The following is a 19,521-nucleotide window of genomic DNA, read 5'->3' on the forward strand; positions in this document are numbered from 1 at the left end:
CAGAGAGGTCAGAAATTGTTGGAGATGTTTGGAGGTAAAAAATGAAGTGACAGAGAATTGGATGGAGAGGTTGCTGTTATTAATTTTAGAGAAGTAGAGTTTTCATTTTTGGTCTGATTTTTAGTTGGCAGTTTAAAGAATTATCTGTTTGACCTAATCTCCCCTCATTTGTTAACATTCTATAAACCAATACTTAAATTTCTCCTCAAGAACCCTAACATGAAAAAAAATCCAAAAAAGAACTCTAAAATGAAAACATTTATATGTATATTTAGTTTTTAAAAAGAAGTTTTTTAAACCGTAAGGGCCTTGCTGGTTTTTGCTGCTTCTTTAAAATATTTTCAAAATGCCCTTTGGCAAATCCAGTGAATTTAGACTTTCTGATTTGAAGTTCTGATGCTTAAGCTAGCTTTGCACATTTACTTGACAAATGTTTTACTGCAGCATATGTAGAGTGCATAGTACAGTTTCTTTGAAATTGAAGTAAAATTATCTGGCATCTAAAGCCTAATGTGAAAAACAGTAAGGACTCAAGGCTTTTCTCTGGTGGAGCGGTGTGATAGATTTTGCTATGGACAGGTTGTAAAATCTGCCTGATTTTTCATATTTTCATATATGAAACTTTGAAAATTTTTTGAAGGTTTTCATTTTCACATATGATGATGTAAGTTCAATGATGTTAGCTCTTTATGTATACATATGCTTATACTGCTTTGGTAACAATGTAAATAAATATTATTATGGTCTTGTAGAGTTGTACAAAATGTGATCAGCTTTAAAAACAATATTAATTACTGAAGCTTATTCTGACCCACTTTAAGAGTAATTTCAGTTGTCACAGGTTTGGAGCACTGTTGCTTCATTTTTAATATCTGGTATAATTAACACTTCTTCCACTTAACAGCAGCGAGAACTTGAGGTGTCAACAAGATAATTCCCAGGGGTCAACAACTTGTTTCCCAGGCGACCTCCACATTTAAACTTAATGCTGCCACCATTAGCTATTCTTTACCAAAGTAAACAGCGTGAACTCTCTGCTGAAATTTCCGCCCTGTTAATTACATTAGAAACAGCATTTGTATAGATCTGGTGACCATTCATTGAGGAATAGGTAGCTGTTGAGTTTCACGCAAACATATAGGTAGCTGTGGGCCTCTGTCTGAATCATCAAAGTCTGTTTTGAGAACTTGGACCTTCATCTTTCACGAGTACTATAGGTACCATTATTGTCACATGGAAGACTTTAGGTCTGTTGGACTTCTATCGTCTACTAATGACTACCTTGTTCAAGTATCGTTTTTAGGACCAGATCTGACATTAATTTGATGTTCTCTGTTTCCTCTGGCTCCTTATTTTTCCAGATGAAGTTGGATCTTTTACATATCTGCTCTTGGAGGACATGTTTTAATGATGTACTCACCTGTCTTGGATGGAAGCTATGACTTGGCCAAAACCACAGTTTCCCCAAATGAAAAATAGACATGTCTGTGGCTTAAGGAATAGTGTCCTTCAGCTGCCCACACTGGCCATTTAAGGTTTTGGCATATCAACTGTTGTGAAATGGCCAGTTTCCATGACTCCCAGTGTCCTTTGATGGTCTCACCCTAATAAGACCTGGCTCTCTTTCCTGTGACTACAGGCTCAAGAAAGGAGGCTCTGTGTGGGTTAGCAGACATTGAGACTTCTGCAGGCCAAGCCAGCAGAGTTCAATTTGTCACTCACTGGGCTAAATGAAGTGAGCAGGGCGCTGGCAGTGGGACAGACTGGGCAACTGCACATCATATAAAGCCGTATGTGTTGCTGTGGCCTAACTATGAAGTGGTCATGTCTCTCCATTCAAAGAGCCTGTTGAAATAATACACTGGAGAAATCGTATGTGTATGTCATTTCTGGCACCAGATGTTAGTTCTTGGAAACCAGTTGGGAGGTGTTTTTTCAACCAAATTATTTCTAGAAAATGAATGAGTTTTTCTTAAAAGACATTGTTTTTTTTTTTTCTTCTTCTTCTTTTTGGCTGCACCATATAGTATGTGGGATCTTAGTTCCCTGACCAGGGATCGAACCCTTGCCCCCTGCATTGGAAGTGTAGAGTTTTAACCTCTGGACTGCCAGGGAAGTCCCCAAAGATATAGTTTTCCAATTTTAATGTCAGAACTAACCTTGCCTGCATGTCACAAATAGCTAAATCTCATAATTGATTTACTCAATTATGAGCCAGAGGAGTCCTATGTAAAAATTGTCTCCAGGTTAATTATGAAAATGTGTGACATTTTAGTGACAAGAAGTAAACAGTTATAGTTATACTAGTTAATAGTAGCTAGCAAATTTAACTCCAGTACTTTTGCCTGGAAAATCCCATGGATGGAGGAGCCTGGTAGGCTGCAGTCCATGGGGTTGCTAGAGTCGGACACGACTGAGCGACTTCACTTTCACTTTTCACTTTCATGCATTGGAGAAGGAAATGGCAGCCCACTCCAGTGTTCTTGCCTGGAGAATCCCGGGGACGGGGGAGCCTGGTGGGCTGCCATCTATGGGGTCGCACAGAGTTGGACACAACTGAAGCGACTTAGCAGCAGCAGCAAATTTAAATTAGTGGCAAGTTAGTAAATTTTTGCTACTTCTTTCCACAAACCTATCATTAGGAAGATTTACATCTTTCTTGTTGTTATGGGCCGAGTTATGTCCCTCACTGAAATTCATATGTTGAAGTCCTGACCCTTAGTATCTCAGAATGTGACTGTTTGGAGATAAAGTCTTTACAGAGATAATTAAGCTGAAATGAGGGTGGGCCCTAATCCACTATGATTCAGTTCAGTTCAGTCACTCAGTCATGTCCGACTTTTTGCGACCCCATGGACTGCAGCATGCCAGCCTTCCCTGTCCTTTACCAACTCCCAGAGCTTGCTCAAACTAATGTCCATCAAGTTGGTGATGTCATCCAACCATCTCATCCTCTGTCAACCCTTTCTCCTCCTGCCTTCAATCTTTCCCAGCATCAGGGTCTTTTCAGATGAGTCAGTTATTCACATCAGGTGGCCAAAGTATTGGAGATTCAGCTTCAGCATCAGTCATTGCAATGAATATTCAGGACTGATTTCCTTTAGGATTGACTGATTTGATCTCTGCAGTCCAAGGGACTCTCAAGAGTCTTCTCCAAAACCATAGTTCAAAAGCATCAATTCTTCAGCACTCAGCTTTCTTTGCGGTCCAACTCTCACATCCATACCTGATTCCTGGAAAAACCATAGCTTTTACTAGATGGACCTTTGTCGGCAAAGTAATGATTGGTATCCTTCTAGGAAGAGCAAAGTTGGACACAGATACACACAGAAACAGTGAAGACACAGGGAAAAGGCAGCCGTCTACAAGCCAAAGGGAGAGAGCTTCAGAAGCAACCAGCCCTGTTTTGATCTTGGACTTCTAGCCTCCAAAACTGTGAGAAAATAAATGTCCATTGTCAAGCCACTCAGTCTGTAGTACTCTGTTTCAGCAGCTCTATCTGACTCATACACATATCAGGTGTGAGCAAGGGAATAAAAATGTATGATTTTATAGATAAATAAATGCAAGTTTTAAAACCTTACTTTAGAGTACAGATGATCTGAGTGGGGAAAATCAGGACTTTGTCCCTCTCTTGCCAGTTGCCAGAGCCCCGTTAAGATGGGGGAGAAGAGGGGGAGTATGGTAGAAAGCCATGCGGTTTTAGATCTAGAAAGGAAGGACCTTAGGCATCATCGGTTGCAGCCTCCTTTTTTCCAAATGAGGCAACTACCACCTGGAGTGCTTCGAGGATGTCCTCAGGGGAGCATGGTTAGCTATGGGCACCTCCATGCCCAAGTCTCTCACTTCCTGGTTCAAAGCTGGGCCCAACTCCTTTTCTTCTCAAGGCTGTGTCTGTATATATGTAATCAGGTTCTGCTGTTTGGACACATTTGATTTAGAAAAGAAGTTTTTCTTCCTCCCTTTTTTTTCCTTATGTTGTTGTTAAACATATTTTCTATACACAAAAAGGCATAAAGATAACATAATACTGAGTCACGCACATACGAACGAGTTCCATCCTGAGAGCATGTTTATAAGTCCAAATTGCTTGTAACTCCAATGAAGTTAACGTAGGTACCCAACTAACACAATCGACTATATAGTACTGCACTGTAATAGGTTTATAATACTTTCACACAAATAATGTATTAAAAACAACACAAAAGATAGAACATTTTTAATCTTACAGTACAGTGCCTTGGACAGTATGGTAGTACAGTACAGCAGCTGGCATACAGGGGCATATTTGCATCTTTGAAAGTTCATAACTTGAAGGTTTATATGTAGGCCTACCAGGCTCCTCTGTCCATGGAATTCCCCAGACAAGAATACTGGAATGGGTAGCCACTCCCTTCTCCAGGGGATCTTCCTGACCCAGGGGTTGAACCCACATCTCCTGCATTGCAGGCAAATTCTTTACCAGTGAGCCACCGAGGAAACCTGTATGTAGGGAATTTACTGTAATTATCTTATGTATCCACCACCCACTTGAAGCTGTTAAAATAATACAAAAGGACTTAGAGCTCTTTCCATGATCATATTTCCCTCCCTTTTCCAAAGGTGACTTGTTTTTCTGTGTAATTTTGTACTTTTATCAAAAATGAATATATTACTAAATAATTTTAAACAGTATTTAGTATCATTATATATATATATATTAAGCATTATATAAAGATCTCATGTCAACTGTATCCTTTTCAATTTGTTTTTATTCCACTCAGTTTTGTTGATGAGATTTATCCTTGTTAGTGTAAATGGAATGTGTTGCTCCACCTCATTCATGTCCACTGCTATAGAGTTTTCCTGTTTGTGAATATACTGCATCTCCCTAGCTGAGATTTAGGCTCTTTCTACTTTTTTAGAGAATGATACTGCTATAACCACTCTTATATATATTTCCTTGTGCATGACTTTCCATGTGTGAAAGTATATTTAGGGCTGGTATCTGTGGGTGGAATCGCTAAGTCATGGGTTGTGTACATTTTCAGTCTTTTCCACATACTGCCGAATTTGTTCCGCCAAGTGGTTGTACCAATTTACACTCCTATTTAATAGTATAAGTTCCTGTTGTTCCACATCCTTGCCAGCAATGATTTTGTGCCAATCGAACACAGTTTAATTTCTCTAATTGTGTATGCTTATTAGCATCCTTTTCACGTTTATTGGCCACTTGAGTTTTTTAAAGTGTAATCTTTTTATTTTTTTTTCCTTTTCCTTTTCCTTTTTCAGAGTCCCAGAACCAGAAGGGACTGGATAATCCAGTGCCCACCTCCTCATTTAAAAAGGCAGCAACAAAGGGACATCCTAGAGAAATGTAACGTCTAGTTCATTGTCCCCGATCAGACAAAACTCCTAGTCGACTGTTCTTTCTATCATACCAAGCAGTCACATCATGTATTTGGATGGATGACCTTTTTGGTGGTGTTATGAACAGAGTCCAGAGCTGAAGAGTTTAATTGGTGAGTGTGTGAGGATTATATGTGGGATTTTGTTGGATCTGAATTTTCTGCAAACCCGAGTCATCACCTCCTGTTGAAAACCCTCTTAGTTTCCCATTGCTTGCTGGAAGGTCAGAGCCACTTAGCTCAGTCTGTTGGGTCAGGCCCCTCCTGCCTTTTCCAGCTCTCCTGGATCCTTCATTGTCTTTCCTCCAGCCACGGGTCTTGCTTTCGGCTTCACACTTGCCCAGCGAGCCCCTTCCTCAGCAGGGCTCTCGGTTCTCTCTGCCTGCAGCCCTCAGCTCCAGCGGTCGCTTCCTCAGGCAAGCCTTCTGGAACATTCCTACTAGAACACATTTCTCCTTTATGCTCTCAAGGCTTGTACCTCTCATAGCACTCACCACAGCTGCAGATTTACAGTTATGTGGTTGACTGTTTATGAAGGTCTCTTTTCCATGCCTGTTCTTTAGTGTCACGAGTCAGGCCCCGCATGTGTTTCTACTCCCTCACCACCATTCTATCCCTTGCTTTTAGCAGGGAGCCTGACTGATGGTTGGAACTCAGTAACTATTTGTAGAATAGGTAGATGATTAAAAGGTCAGAGTCTTAAAGAAGTTCATCTTACTTAACTCCCCGGAGGCAAAGCTGTATCTAATTGGACTTCTCTATCTGCTTGTCATCCTAGCCCTGCATTGCATTCTTGAGGAAGAGAGCAATACCGGATGGACTGTATTAAAGATACACATTCATGGCTTAAAGAATATGGCAATGGAATAAGCCAAAGAGTAGAAAAAGATAAAAAAAAAAAAAAGTTAGCCATTGGGAGGAGGAGCTCTAGATCACTAGGTACCTCAGGCAGCCCCTAGCATGGGGCACTTAAGCCATGCTTGAGGGTTTCCAGTACAGCTGGCTGGCTGGCTAAACTCAAACCCAAGAGGGTCTGGACCACAATAGGATGGGCCACTTGTAGTCTAGAAGCAAGTGTTAACTAACTTAGAGTGGGAGACCTCTGAGTAGATCTTAACTGGGCCTTTCCTGCCCAGATTCTGGTTTGGAGAACTCAAAATGAGGGTACATTGTAAGAAGAAGAAGCAGTTTTGTGTTCTTCTCCCCCTAAATGATTCCTTTTACGTGCACAAGACAAATATGGGTTCTGTATATGACTAATCATTTCATTACATCAATCCTTAAAGAACAACAAAACTGCTGGCAAAGTCTAAGTTGTGAGATTCCATGTTCAAGTAGAAATCTTGCTTTTGGATTTTTTATTCTTTGTCTTTTTAAACTCAGCATTGCCTAAGCTAGAAGAAAAGAAGAGACATCTCTACCATTTTGTAGGCTTGTCCATAATTCTTACAACAATCAATGGCTATAATTCTTCTATGTTATCCTTAATTCACTATCAGAAGAAAGAAGAAATTCTCTTTGGATTGTTCACTTAGCAGTTGCAAGTCTTCACTTTGCTCACAGCCTTGGTAACTTAGGGTTCTCAGTGGAATGCACTCCTTGAGTTCTGTTTTCACTAAAAGCAGAGAGCAACAATGATGTTGCAAGAATGCCGAGTAAGAACATTGAAACTAACTAAATAAAACTACCTGTTCCCAAGTTATGTCTTTTGCTATAAAATAGAAGATATTTGCCTGAAGTATGATTGATCTTTCAAAGGACTCTTTAAGATAGTTATTATGAGCATCTAGTTATTTTGACTTTTGATAAAGTAAAAATAACTGAAACAGTGAGCCTGAGTTGTTTCATGTGCTAGGAGCAAAGTACACAATTAAATCTGTTCTCATTTCTAATAAAATAATAGGACCTACTAAACTGCCATTAAAGGACCTACCTTATATGGTTGTGTGAGTGTTACGTGGGTAATAGAAATGAGTTTATAGGTTTAGAGCTTGCCTCCAACATAAGAAACTTTATGTGAAGTGTTGGTTATTAATTATTTATTATTATAACTATCATCTGATACCTTTCATACAGCAAACCTAGGCTGTGAAGAGACAGTATCCTTTTTGGCCATTAATTTGTTTGTCTTCTATCAAAGTTTATTGAGTCTGAATATTAGCTAGAATCCCATTCTAAACGTGGAGTATCTATGATGTCTGTTGGATGTATATTACATCTGATCCTATTCTCTTCTTTCCACTCCTGACACTCTGCAAATCCATCCCCAGAAAATCTAATTCTTTCTTCCTGAGCTTTGGGCAAGTGCTTCCAAGTAATCCTTCTTGTGACATCTGATTTCCTTCAGAATCTTTTTTCCGTCCGCAAGCTCTTGTCCTCATTAAAACCCTGGAAAGTTGCTGTGTGTATGTGGAAGTTATGTTAGACCTTGGTCTCTCTTGAATGATTTGCAGGCTGGGGTGAAATGGCACTTTGGATGTTTTTCTCAGTAGCATCCTTTCTGATCTCCCAATTGGGAGCCTGGATGCAGTGACTGACTGTTCCTGCAGGTCTGGCTTCTTGTCTTTTTAAAGCTCTATCTCATCTCAGTTGTCCCCAGGCCAAAGCCTTAGAAATCACACATCTTCAAGCCAGATGCTTTCTGTGCTTTAGATTCCTGCAAGAGTTAGGAAAGGCCCATGGGATCCTCAGAATTATAAATCATAAACAGCCAAAAGCACAGTGAGAGGAGACATGAAGTTCATGCCCCCAGAGTGAATCCTACTGTACAGAATTATAAGACAAAACTCTGGAGACTTCTGGTATTTAAAAGCACTTACTCTCATCGAGGGAGATCTGTACTTTCTTGACCTTTCTGACACTGTCAACCTGAATAGTATATTTGGAAAGTTCCTAGACTGGCAGGATTGATTTATTTATTCCAATTGGCAAACCTTTTCAGTGTTAGCTGTGTGGGAATTTTCTCATCAGCCATAAGAGAGCTGTTTTATAGTCAGAGCAGGTCAAATAGTTTCCTAAAGCAAATAGCAGGCTGGCTTACTGGTACAGTAAGAGAAATCATTATTCTTTTTTTCTCCTTCTTGGTTCCTCTATAATAGCTTGGTCTTTAATAATCAGATCTCATTTGGGCTGTGCAAGAACCTGAGAATATTTAATGGACACCATTGAGCTGTGGTGGTTGTCCTTGTGGGAAAGCACAAATACTATATTTGCTGGAAAAGCACAAGTCATATTTAAGGCCAAGCTCTGTTTTCTCACTCAGGCTATGCAACTTAAGATAATAGTACCTTGGGTGGCGCCAGAGACAGTTGGTGAAATTTGCCAACCACGTATGTGAACTTCGAATGGAGGCAAAAGACATAATATTTAAAGAGCATTGGGCATCCCTGGTGGCTCAGTGGTAAAGAATCCGCCTGCCAGCACAGGAGACATGGGTTCAGTCCCTGATCCAGGAAGATCCCACATACCTTGGACAACTAAGCCTGTGTGCCACAACTACTGAGCCTGTGTAGAGCCTGGGAGCTGCAACTACTGAGCCTGTGCCCCCTAGAGTCCATGCTCCAGAAAAAGACAAGCCACTACAATGAGAAGCCAGAACACCATAGCTAGAGAGTAGCCCCTGCTCTGGAGAAGGCAATGGCACCCCACTCCAGTACTCTTGCCTGGAAAATCCCATGGACGGAGGAGCCTGGTGGGCTGCAGTCCATGGGGTCGCTAGGAGTCGGACACGACTGAGCGACTTCACTTTCACTTTTCACTTTCCTGCATTGGAGAAGGAAATGGCAGCCCACTCCAGTGTTCTTGCCTGGAGAATCCCAGAGATGGGGGAGCCTGGTGGGCTGCCGTCTATGGGGTCGCATAGAGTCGGACACGAACGAAGTGACTTAGCAGCAGCAGCAGCCGCAGCAGCCCCTACTCTCCATAACTAGAGAAAAGCCTGCACACTCAGCAACGAAGACCCAGAACAGCAAAAAAAAAAAAAAAAAAAAAAAAGATTAACACCATCAAAACTGCAATGTATCAGTATCCTTAGTACAGTGCACTTTGAAGGACACAACATCACTTCTTCCTATTTTTGCCAAAAATGCACACCCTTGATCCAATCATGAGAAAATATTAAACTCAAATTGAGAGGTTATACAAAATGCTATTGACTAATACTCATCCCAGGTGTCAAGATCATGAAAGACAAGGAGAGACTGAGGCCCTGTCACAGATGAGAGGAGTCAAGTAGCTATAATGTGGGATCCTGGATTGGATCCTGGAAGAGAGAAGATTCATTAGGGGAAAGACTGAAACTTGAATGAGGTCAGTGGTTTAGTTGATGCCAATGTTAATTTTCTGGTTTTGCTAATTGTACTGTTTTGGTATACATTGTGGACATTAGGAAAGCTGAGTGAAAGGTATGTATGAACTCTGTAAAATTTTTCAACTCATATAAATTTAATTTTTTTTAAATTTTATTAAATTAAGTATTTCAAAATTAAATATGAAAAAGACAAAATTAAAATACCATAGGTAAATTTTTAAATATAATTAAAAGGTTTGAAAGATAAAATCGAAGAAAGCTCCCAGAAAGTAGAGAAAAAAGACAGATAGAAAATAAAAGAAAGAATATCAGTACTGGAGGCCCAACATCCCAATCACAGGAAATCCACAAAGAGGGAGAAATGGAAGGGAGAGTGTCATCAAAGAAATATTTCAGAACGGTTTCCCAGACAGTACTGGAGGCCATGAGTTTTCATACTGGAAGGCCTGTTGAGCGCTCAGCACTATAGATGCTGGTCAGCCCACCCTGAAGCTTCCTGGGATGACACAGCAAAATACTGGAGATAAAGAGAAAATCTTGAAAGGTGAATGAAAGGAAAGTAACACCCCAAATGTAAGTTATTTTTAAAGTTTAAAATATTCAGTTTGTCCTAAGAAGTGAATGTTTTATGGTTCTGAATGGCAACCTTAACACAAGAGGGATAAAAAGCAGCTGGAGAATTTATAGTTAGAGGAGACACTGGCGGTATGTACGTGACAATTTGCCAATTGTCCTGCTTTCCTAAACCTTCTTCAGAACGTTTTGTTTTCTTTCAGAAAAAAAGACACTCATGAGCTCACAGAACTTGAGTCTAAACCATATTGCTTGACATTTGTGTTTGACACAATCCTTATTCTCTCTACTGGAGAAGGAAGTGGCAACCAACTCTGGTATTCTTACCTGAAAAATCCCATTGTCAGAGGAGCCTGGCAGGCTGCCATCCATGGGGTTGGCAAAGAATTGGACATAACTGAGCGACTGAGCACAACACCTGCTTTCTCTCACACCCGTTTCTTCTGACTGGCTAAGGATTAGGCATAGTGTTTATTTGTATTGAGTTACTGATTTTTTAGGTTAGTTTCAGTCTCAGTAATTAGACTCAATTACTAATTTTGAAAATGTGTGAGTAAAGGTGTTGGGTCTAAGACCAAAAAAAAAAAAAAAAAATCCCAGATAGACTTCAGCAGGTCTATCTGTCTACCGGTTCCGAGTCTGATTGCAATGTTGAAACCATGGTATTGAGGTCACTGAGATCTTAATGTGGACTTTGCTCTAATAGCTTGATTTAATTCAGTAAGTCACTGCAGTAATAAAAATCCTTGTTTGTAGTATGTGTTGTTTTAAGTTTTTATCTTTATCTTTTTTATTTGACAGCATTTATGGTCTCACTGTTCTGGTCAGTCTGCTGCCTATTGTTCTGGTGAGTGATGATGAATAAAAATATCAGTTATCTTTGGTTGTTGACCCTTTCAAAGTGCTAAAATAGAACATTGGACAGCCACAATGGCACCAGTTTAAATGACAAATACAAAATAAGTGTGATGTGAGATGACAGGCAGTGTCTTTTTCCTAGTTTATGAAAAGCTATTTGGAGATTTAATTGAAAAAAAAATGAAGTTCTTTATCATGGGACATTTTTAGGGATCACAGAAGGGTTTCACTGGAGACCACAGGAAGATATTTCTCTCCATTATTCCATCATAAATAATCCTTTTCAATGCATTTGTAGAGGAGAAGAGAAGTTGCTAAGACACTTGAGCAAAATTTGCTAGTTTTTCTGTCTGTGACACTTTGAAAGGCACATGGACCCTTTCTGTCTCTTCTTGGTGCCCTCCCAGGGCCCTGGTGGCACCTTCACAGCATTTATCTTGTAATATTGTACAGACCTGTTATCTCTTTGCTTCTTGCACCAGATTGTAAGCTTCTTAGAGTTCTGTTCTTTGTGGTATGTTCAGTGACTGGTACTGTGCCTAGGGATGAAATTAATACACAATCTAAATTTTTACAAAACAGAATTCTTTTCTATGAACTGATCACTGTCAGCATTTTCCATACTGGAGATCTCCAAAGCCTCACTTGTATAAATAAAATGTTGGAGGCCCTCCATAGAAAGTTTCAGAAAAGATACCCTTCTCTTTTAAAAAAAACTTACCTCCCATGGAGGGTCATTGAGGCCAGAAGAGTATAGGATCATTTTGGAATATGTTGAACTATAAATAACCAAAATCCTAACAGTGGCTTAAGCAAGTAAGGATGTTATTCATCTCACATGATAAAATGTTTGCAGTGGACACCCCGTGGCTCATCTGATGGTTTGTTGATATCACAGTGGACTTGGGTTCCTTTTCTTCCACTCCTTGTAGTCTTGTTCTTGTGCCTATGAGTAGGTACCCATCACACCTCCATGTGTTATCTTCACATTTTAGACAAGAAAAAGGGGAAGAAGGACTGAGGGGCATGGCAGGAGAATCTGGCCCCTTTTAAAAATGTTCGAAAAGTCACTCCAGTGACCGTGTGTACACTTCATTTACCAGAAATGGGTCATGGCTGTGCATAGCTGCAGGGGAGCCTGGGAAGATAAGTATTTAGCTTTTCAGCATCTGTAGGAAGGCAAGAAATAAATTGTGAATGGCTTTTGGGTATTCATTCACTAAAATGGATCTTCCTTTAAATATTTTTTCTTTTTCAATAACTCTTCTAGAGCACTAATTTTCAAACTGTAGGGTGAGATTCATTAGAGTTTCATTAATAGCAACATAGTCAGTTGCTACCATTATTAAAAAGAATGAAATAAACTAAAATAGAAAAGAATAGAGAATATCAGAATATATCTTGACTTGATTAGGGCAAGTATTTGTGAAACACTTGTTTCATTTATATACAAGAATAGCAGGAGAGATAAGAAAGCCTTCCTCAGTGATCAATGCCTAAAGAAATAGAGGAAAACAATAGAATGGGAAAAACTAGAGGTCTCTTCAAGAAAATTAGAGATACCAAGGGAACATTTCATGCAAAGATGGGCTCGAGAAAGGACAGAAATGGTATGGACCTAACAGAAGCAAGAAGAGGTGGCAAGAGTACACAGAAGAACTGTATAAAAAAAGACCTTCATGACCCAGATAATCACAATGGTGTGATCACTGACCCAGAGCCAGACATCCTGGAATGCGAAGTCAAGTGAGCCTTAGGAAGCATCACTATGAACAAAGCTCCTGGAGGTGATGGTATTCCAGTTGAGCTATTTCAAATCCCTAAAAGATGATGCTGTGAAAGTGCTGCACTCAATATGCCAGCAAATTTGGAAAACTCAGCAGTGGCCACAGGACTGGAAAAGGTCAGTTTTCATTCCAGTCCCAAAGAAGGGCAATGCCAAAGAATGCTCAAACTACCGCACAATTGCACTCATCTCACACGCTAGTAAGTGAAAGTGAAGTCGCTCAGTTGTGTCCAACTCTTTGTGACCCCATGGACTGTAGCCTACCAGGTTCCTCCATCCATGGGATTTTCCAGGCAAGAATACTGGAGTGGGTTGTAAAGTAATGCTCAAAATTCTCCAAGCCAGGCTTCAGCAATACATGAACCATGAAGTTCCAAATGCTCAAGCTGGTTTTAGAAAAGGCAGAGGAACCAGAGATCAAATTGCCAACATCTGCTGGACCATTGAAAAAGCAAGAGAGTTTCAGAAAAACATCTATTTCTGCTTTATTGACTATGCCAAAGCCTTTGACTGTGTGGATCTCAATAGACTGTGGAGAATTGTGAAAGAGATGGGAATACCAGACCACCTGACCTGCCTCTTGAGAAACCTGCATGCAGGTCAGGAAGCACCAGTTAGAACTGGACATGGAACAACAGACTGGTTCCAAATAGGAAAAGGAGTATATCAAGGCTGTATATTGTCATCCTGCTTATTTAACTTATATGCAGAGTACATCATGAGAAATGCTGGGCTGGAAGAAACACAAGCTGGAATCAAGATTGCTGGGAGAAATATCAATAACCTCAGATATGCAGATGACACCACCCTTATGGCAGAAAGTGAAGAAGAACTAAAGAGCCTCTTGATGAAGGTGAAAGAGGAGAGTGAAAAAGTTGGCTTAAAGTTCAACATTCAGAAAACGAAGATCATGGCATCCGGTCCCATCACTTCATGGCAGATAGATGGGGAAACAGGGGAAACAGTGACTGACTTTATTTTTTTGGGCTCCAAGATCACTGCAGATGGTGACTGCAGCCATGAAATTAAAAGACACTTACTCCTTGGAAGGAAAGTTATGACCAACCTAGACAGCATATTAAAAAGCAGAGACACTTCTTTGTCAACAATGGTTGATCTAGTCAAGGCTTTTCCAGTGGTTTTTCCAGTAGTCATGTATGGATGTGAGAGTTGGACTATAAAGAAAGCTGAGCGCCAAGGAATTGATGCTTTTGAACTGTGGTGTTAGAGAAGACTCTTGAGAGTCCCTTGGACTGCAAGGAGATCCAACCAGTCCATCCTAAAGGAGATCAGTCCTGGGTGTTCACGACAGATGCTGAAGCTGAAACTCCAATACTTTGGCCACCTGATGCGAAGAGCTGACTCATTTGAAAAGACCCTGATGCTGGGAAAGATTGAGGGCAGGAGGAGAAGGGGACGACATAGGATGAGATGGTTGGTTGGCATCACTGACTCGATGGACGTTAGTTTGGGTAAACTCTGGGAGTTGGTGATGGACAGGGAAGCCTGACGTGCTGCGATTCATGGGGTTGCAAAGAGTCGGACACGACTGAGCGACTAAACTGAACTGAACTGGATCACAATGTAAAATATTTCTGTACGTTCTATTAATAGTTAAAAACATCGAGAGCCATTTTTCTGGAGAATCATTGATTTTACAAGTGTTTATTATTACAGGCAATATGATGAACTTAAAGGAGATAAAACGTGCATTTGTAATCCAGGAAGAAAGCTGTATGTGCTATAAAAGTTACTGATAAAAAATGCTGTGAAAGGTCAATGCTATAAAAGTTATTGATAAAAAATGCAGTGGAGTTTGATTTACAGTTATTCTAATGGGGAAGGGTGGAATGAGCAGAGGTCCTGAAAGGTCTTTGAAGGGAGAGTGGCATTTGAATTGAGGCTTGATGCATCAGAGGGTTCTACTCTTTGCCTGCCTTGTAATGCACTGGACATTGTTCACATCTGTGTCAGAGGTGATAGGGCCCATTTCATACCCAAATGTTTTAGAGTTAAAGAATTTTAAGAATACCTCTATTTCATTGTTTAACCCTGGACCTGTTCGTTTTGCCTTTTAAAAAAATGACTGCATTTCTAAATCCCAGAATAATTAGGACAGCTTTTGGACAAATCATCTTAACTCTAGGTCTTAGTTAATAATTGCTGTTCTCTTCTTATTGGAAAAAATAGGGTCATATATGTGCTCCTGTATTTTTTCAGTGAGATAATGGTAAAGCTAGAAATATAAGATTAAATTAAAATATAATTAAATTGAATATAAGATTAAATTAAAAATAAATTCTAGAAATATAAGATTGATGTTGCCAATAAAATAAAACTAAAGTTTGTTTACAAATCGAAGCACTCCTAAACTTGGCATTTTAGTGTCATTGGAGGATCCTTCAGAGGTAGATGGCCCAACCTCATCTAACTAATACTGAAGAAATAAAGATTCAAAAAAGTTAAAGTAATGAGCCATAAACCAGGAATCCAAGCCAGGTCATTGACTTCCTAGCCTGTTGCTGTGTGTTACTATCACCAGTTAGTAATTTTAAGAGGGATGAGGAAGTGAGAACTCAGGAGCATACTCTTTTCGGGACCTTCCATACTTGCTAGAAACAAAATGATTTCACACTTTGTAAATTCTGTGACACTAATGTAGACAGAACCACCAAAGTTCATTGTTTTCATCCCTACTGCTCTGTTCTCTGGTCAGCATTCTCTGTGTCACCGACCAAGTTCTGCAGTCATTAGAATTCCGAGGTTACTGCTGGAGATACAGTGACCCATTTTCAGAATCAAAAACATCAGCTAATCTGCCTCCTTGCCAGCCAGTGTTAGGTGTTGGCTGCTCCTTGTTTTCTGCTGCCTGCACTCCTGAATAATTGCTTTAACCAGCAAGCTTAGTCATTTTCTCTGGTGCAGAAGGTGATAAGGTGTACCCTTTTCTGTCCTATCAGAGATTTTAGTAAATTTTCTTTCTCCTGTGGTATATAGATCTCGTCCAGCTGCATGAATGATGTGACTTCTGCTCTTTGACTTAGGAAGACTGGCACTGAAGTTCTGGTTTCATAATAGTATATGGAAAAAGGGACTTTTGTAAGAAAAAAATAAACGGAAGCAATTTTATCTAGAGCCTAGACGTGACAGGATAGACCCTGTAGACAACCAGTGTGAGCGTCACTGTCTTCATATCTATGGGGCAGACATTCTTGTCATCATTTTACAAGGTCAGAGTAAGTAGTGGAGCTGTAATTCAATCCCAGGTCCTTCGAATTCCACTCTGGGCTGCCCAGTGGTGATACAGGACAGGGGAAGGGATCTTTGCTTTACAGTGGATTTCTTAAAAGGCCGGGATACTCACAGGCTCTGCTGCAGCAATTTTAGTCTTCATCACCAAGTTTGTCAAAGCTCTGCCCTGTCTTTTTTGCCTCCTTATTGTAAGGAAATGTAAGCAATAAAAAACATGTGCCATAACAGTGTTCTTTTAGGCTTTTTTCAAGTGACTGGGTTTTTTATTTTTAAAATTGTTTTTTCATAAAAACAGCAACAACTAAAACAAAGCCTGTCTTCTGTATCATTTGTTTCTATTCAACTGACAGATTTTCATCATAAATGACAGTGGACATATGAAATGCCATTATTAAAAAGACCCATCAACCATAGGCTTATCATCAGCTGGACCAGAAGGGACTGCAGAGATCATCTGGCCCTGCCTCCTTACTTGTACAATCCAAATTATCCTTTTTGCTGTCCTGCATGCTCCTGATTTCTTTTGTTTGTTTGTTCATTCATGTATTCATTCATTCAGAACACTACTGCATGCTAAATATTGATTTGGGTCCTAAGATACAGTAATGAAAACAACACGTTTTGACTTCAAGGTGCCTCCAAATCTATGGGGAAGAAACATACTCACATATGACTAACTATGGTACAGTTTGATAAGTAGAGTAATGGAGCCATAAACTGTGGAAGTTTTAAAGATACCTTGTTTATTTCTGCCCTAACATTTTCATCCTTTATTGTAGTGGATGATTAGGAAGCTTAGGGTTTTGTTTTATTTTTGTTCATGGATTCTTGAGACGTTTAGAGTTGGAAAGGATCAGAGACAGCAGGTTGTTATTAATACTAACAGGGAAAGATATAAAAATGCAGTTTCTTTAAATGCAGTAACTTCTCAAATAAGTTCTTTAAATAATTGTATGCATATAATTATAGTCTCTCTCTATATACATTTTAATGAAATATAGTTGGTTTGCAATGTTGTGCTAATTTCTGGTGTACAGCAAAGTGATTCAGATACATATATATATATGTATATATATATTCATTCTTTTTCTTATTCTTTTCCGTTATGGTTTATTACAGAATACTGAATATAACTCCCTGTGGTCACTCAGTTTATATTTTTATTGTATAGTGAATTATGCTTTACTCAGATCAACAAAATACTCTTTATATGAGTGATTCACTGAGAAATTAAAATAGATGTTAGAAACATAGAACAGTACAGCCAGTATGTATTAAGCTCCTGTCATATGGCCAGAGTTGTCGTAGTTCTGTGGAGGCTTCATCACGGCCACCATTATAGTAGCTAACATGTGTTGCTAGACCTGAGTGAAACACTTTACACGCATCATCTCGTGTGATTCTCACAAAAGCCATAATGGTGGTTACAGTGATATCCCTATTATACAGATAAGGAAACTGCGGCCCAGGGAGATTACGAAACTTGCCCATGATCTCCGAGCTTCTAGTGGCAGAGTTAGGCCTGTCTGTCTGAGAATTTATGCTCTTTTTTTTTTTTTCAATCTGATTTTACTTATTTTTTAAAATTGAAGGATAATTGGTTTATAGAATTTTGTTGCTTTCTGCTCTTAACTACTACTCTGGATAAACGAAGTAAAAGATAGGGACCTGTAGTTTAGGAAAGTTTATGCTTTTTCATGACTAAGTAAAATTGTAAGGAATAATGTGAAACCATATATAATCAAGTTCCATGATTAGTCTTTTCTCCTCAACTTACACATACTCCCTGTAGCCAGTCTTATCCAGCCTGGTGATTGTAATTCCCATCTCTCAACTGATGACTTCTGAACCTGTATCAGCAAGCCCCACTTCTCATATGACTTCAGACCTGCTTTTACAACTTCTGCTGGACATGTGCGTATTGTTGTCCCATGGGCATCTCAAACTCATTATGTCTGAAAATAAACTTGTGAGCTGCTCATCCATATCTGCTCATTCTGTTCCAGAATTTGTTACTGGCGTTGCTGTCTGTGCCCTTCTCCAAAGCACAGGCATCCAGACAATGCCCTGTTTTTGTTATCCTATAGCTAACTCCACTTTAATCTGCCGTTTTCATTGTGTGCATTTGTCTAAAACATTCTGATTTCAGAATGTTGTGATGAATTAATTAAGGAGACATCATTTATTAAATGGGTTTCATGAAGATGAAACTATTCAGCATTTTCACACTGCTTGAATGTGAAGAAAAAGTCCATGCAAAATCAGTTTTCACAGTTATATATCTATATGTCAGAATTCTGTCTTGATATCAAGATTTCAAAGTAGTTGAGCTTTAGAACTTACTATGAGCTAATTCTTTTTGCCCCTGTAGCACTTTGTATGTATCTCTACTGTCTCACTGGTCACGTTTTCATAATCAATTGTTTATATTTACCATTCTGTTGAATAGCAGAGACTCTGGTTCTATATGTTTTTGAAACGCAACCACCACCAGCAAGCACAGTGCCAGACACAGAGCAAATATTTAAATAATATTTGCTGTTTGAAGGACTGATTCACAATAATTGTAAGACCAAAAAATTAACCACAAGTAGGGTAGGAAAGCATAATTTAATCATCTAAGAAGTTATCAAATTGTTCTATATTAATAAGTGGTCAATCAAATAACTTTAGAAAATCTTAGCCTTCTTCACATTAATTCACACAGGACAATGGGTTAAATCTCATAATATACAATGTCACTGCTTAAAAATCTTGAGTAGCTGCTCATCACCTACTAATCCAGTGTCCTTTCAACTCTGTGATTATAAAGCTTCAGCCTCTCATTTCTTCCCTGCTGCTACTGCTAAGTCACTTCAGTCGTGTCCAACTCTGTGCGACCCCATAGACGGCAGCCCACTAGGCTCCCCCGTCCCTGGGATTGTCCAGGCAAGAACACTGGAGTGGGTTGCCATTTCCTTCTCCAATGCATGAAAGTGAAAAGTGAAAGTGAAGTCGCTCAGTCGTGTCCGACTCCTAGCGACCCCATGGACTGCAGCCCACCAGGCTCCTCCGTCCATGGGATTTTCCCTGAAGGATCTTAAAATCTGATGTGAAAATAAGGTAGATAGTATGCCACAGTACACACAATGGTTATAAATATTCATGTGTGAGTCACGATTCAGTAGCATAATGCCAGCAATTAGTAATTTGGGTCTTATTTCATATTTCTTTTGTGAAAGACAGTTGTTTATCTGATTTTAAAAAACATTTATAGGGCTTCCCTGGTGGCTTGATGGTAAAGAACCTGCCTGCCAAAGCAGGAGATATGAGTTCAGTCCCTGACCTAGGAGGATCCCACATGCTGTGGAGCAACT

At 39.5% G+C, this 19,521-nt stretch overlaps 1 protein-coding gene across 1 annotated transcript in view; it reads left to right on the forward strand.

Annotated features, from left to right (window-relative positions):
• Positions 1-19,521, forward strand: part of CRACD (capping protein inhibiting regulator of actin dynamics) — a 288,315-nt gene that overhangs the window by 53,486 nt on the left and 215,308 nt on the right. The window contains exons 2-4 of the mRNA XM_055588637.1: positions 5,272-5,501; positions 9,558-9,695; positions 11,071-11,116. Of these exons, the coding sequence (XP_055444612.1) occupies positions 9,691-9,695; positions 11,071-11,116 (51 nt within the window). The 5' untranslated portion in view covers positions 5,272-5,501; positions 9,558-9,690. The remainder of the gene's footprint in view (positions 1-5,271; positions 5,502-9,557; positions 9,696-11,070; positions 11,117-19,521) is intronic.

The sequence above is a fragment of the Bubalus kerabau genome, chromosome 7, assembly GCF_029407905.1.
Source record: "Bubalus kerabau isolate K-KA32 ecotype Philippines breed swamp buffalo chromosome 7, PCC_UOA_SB_1v2, whole genome shotgun sequence".
NCBI lineage: Eukaryota > Metazoa > Chordata > Mammalia > Artiodactyla > Bovidae > Bubalus > Bubalus kerabau.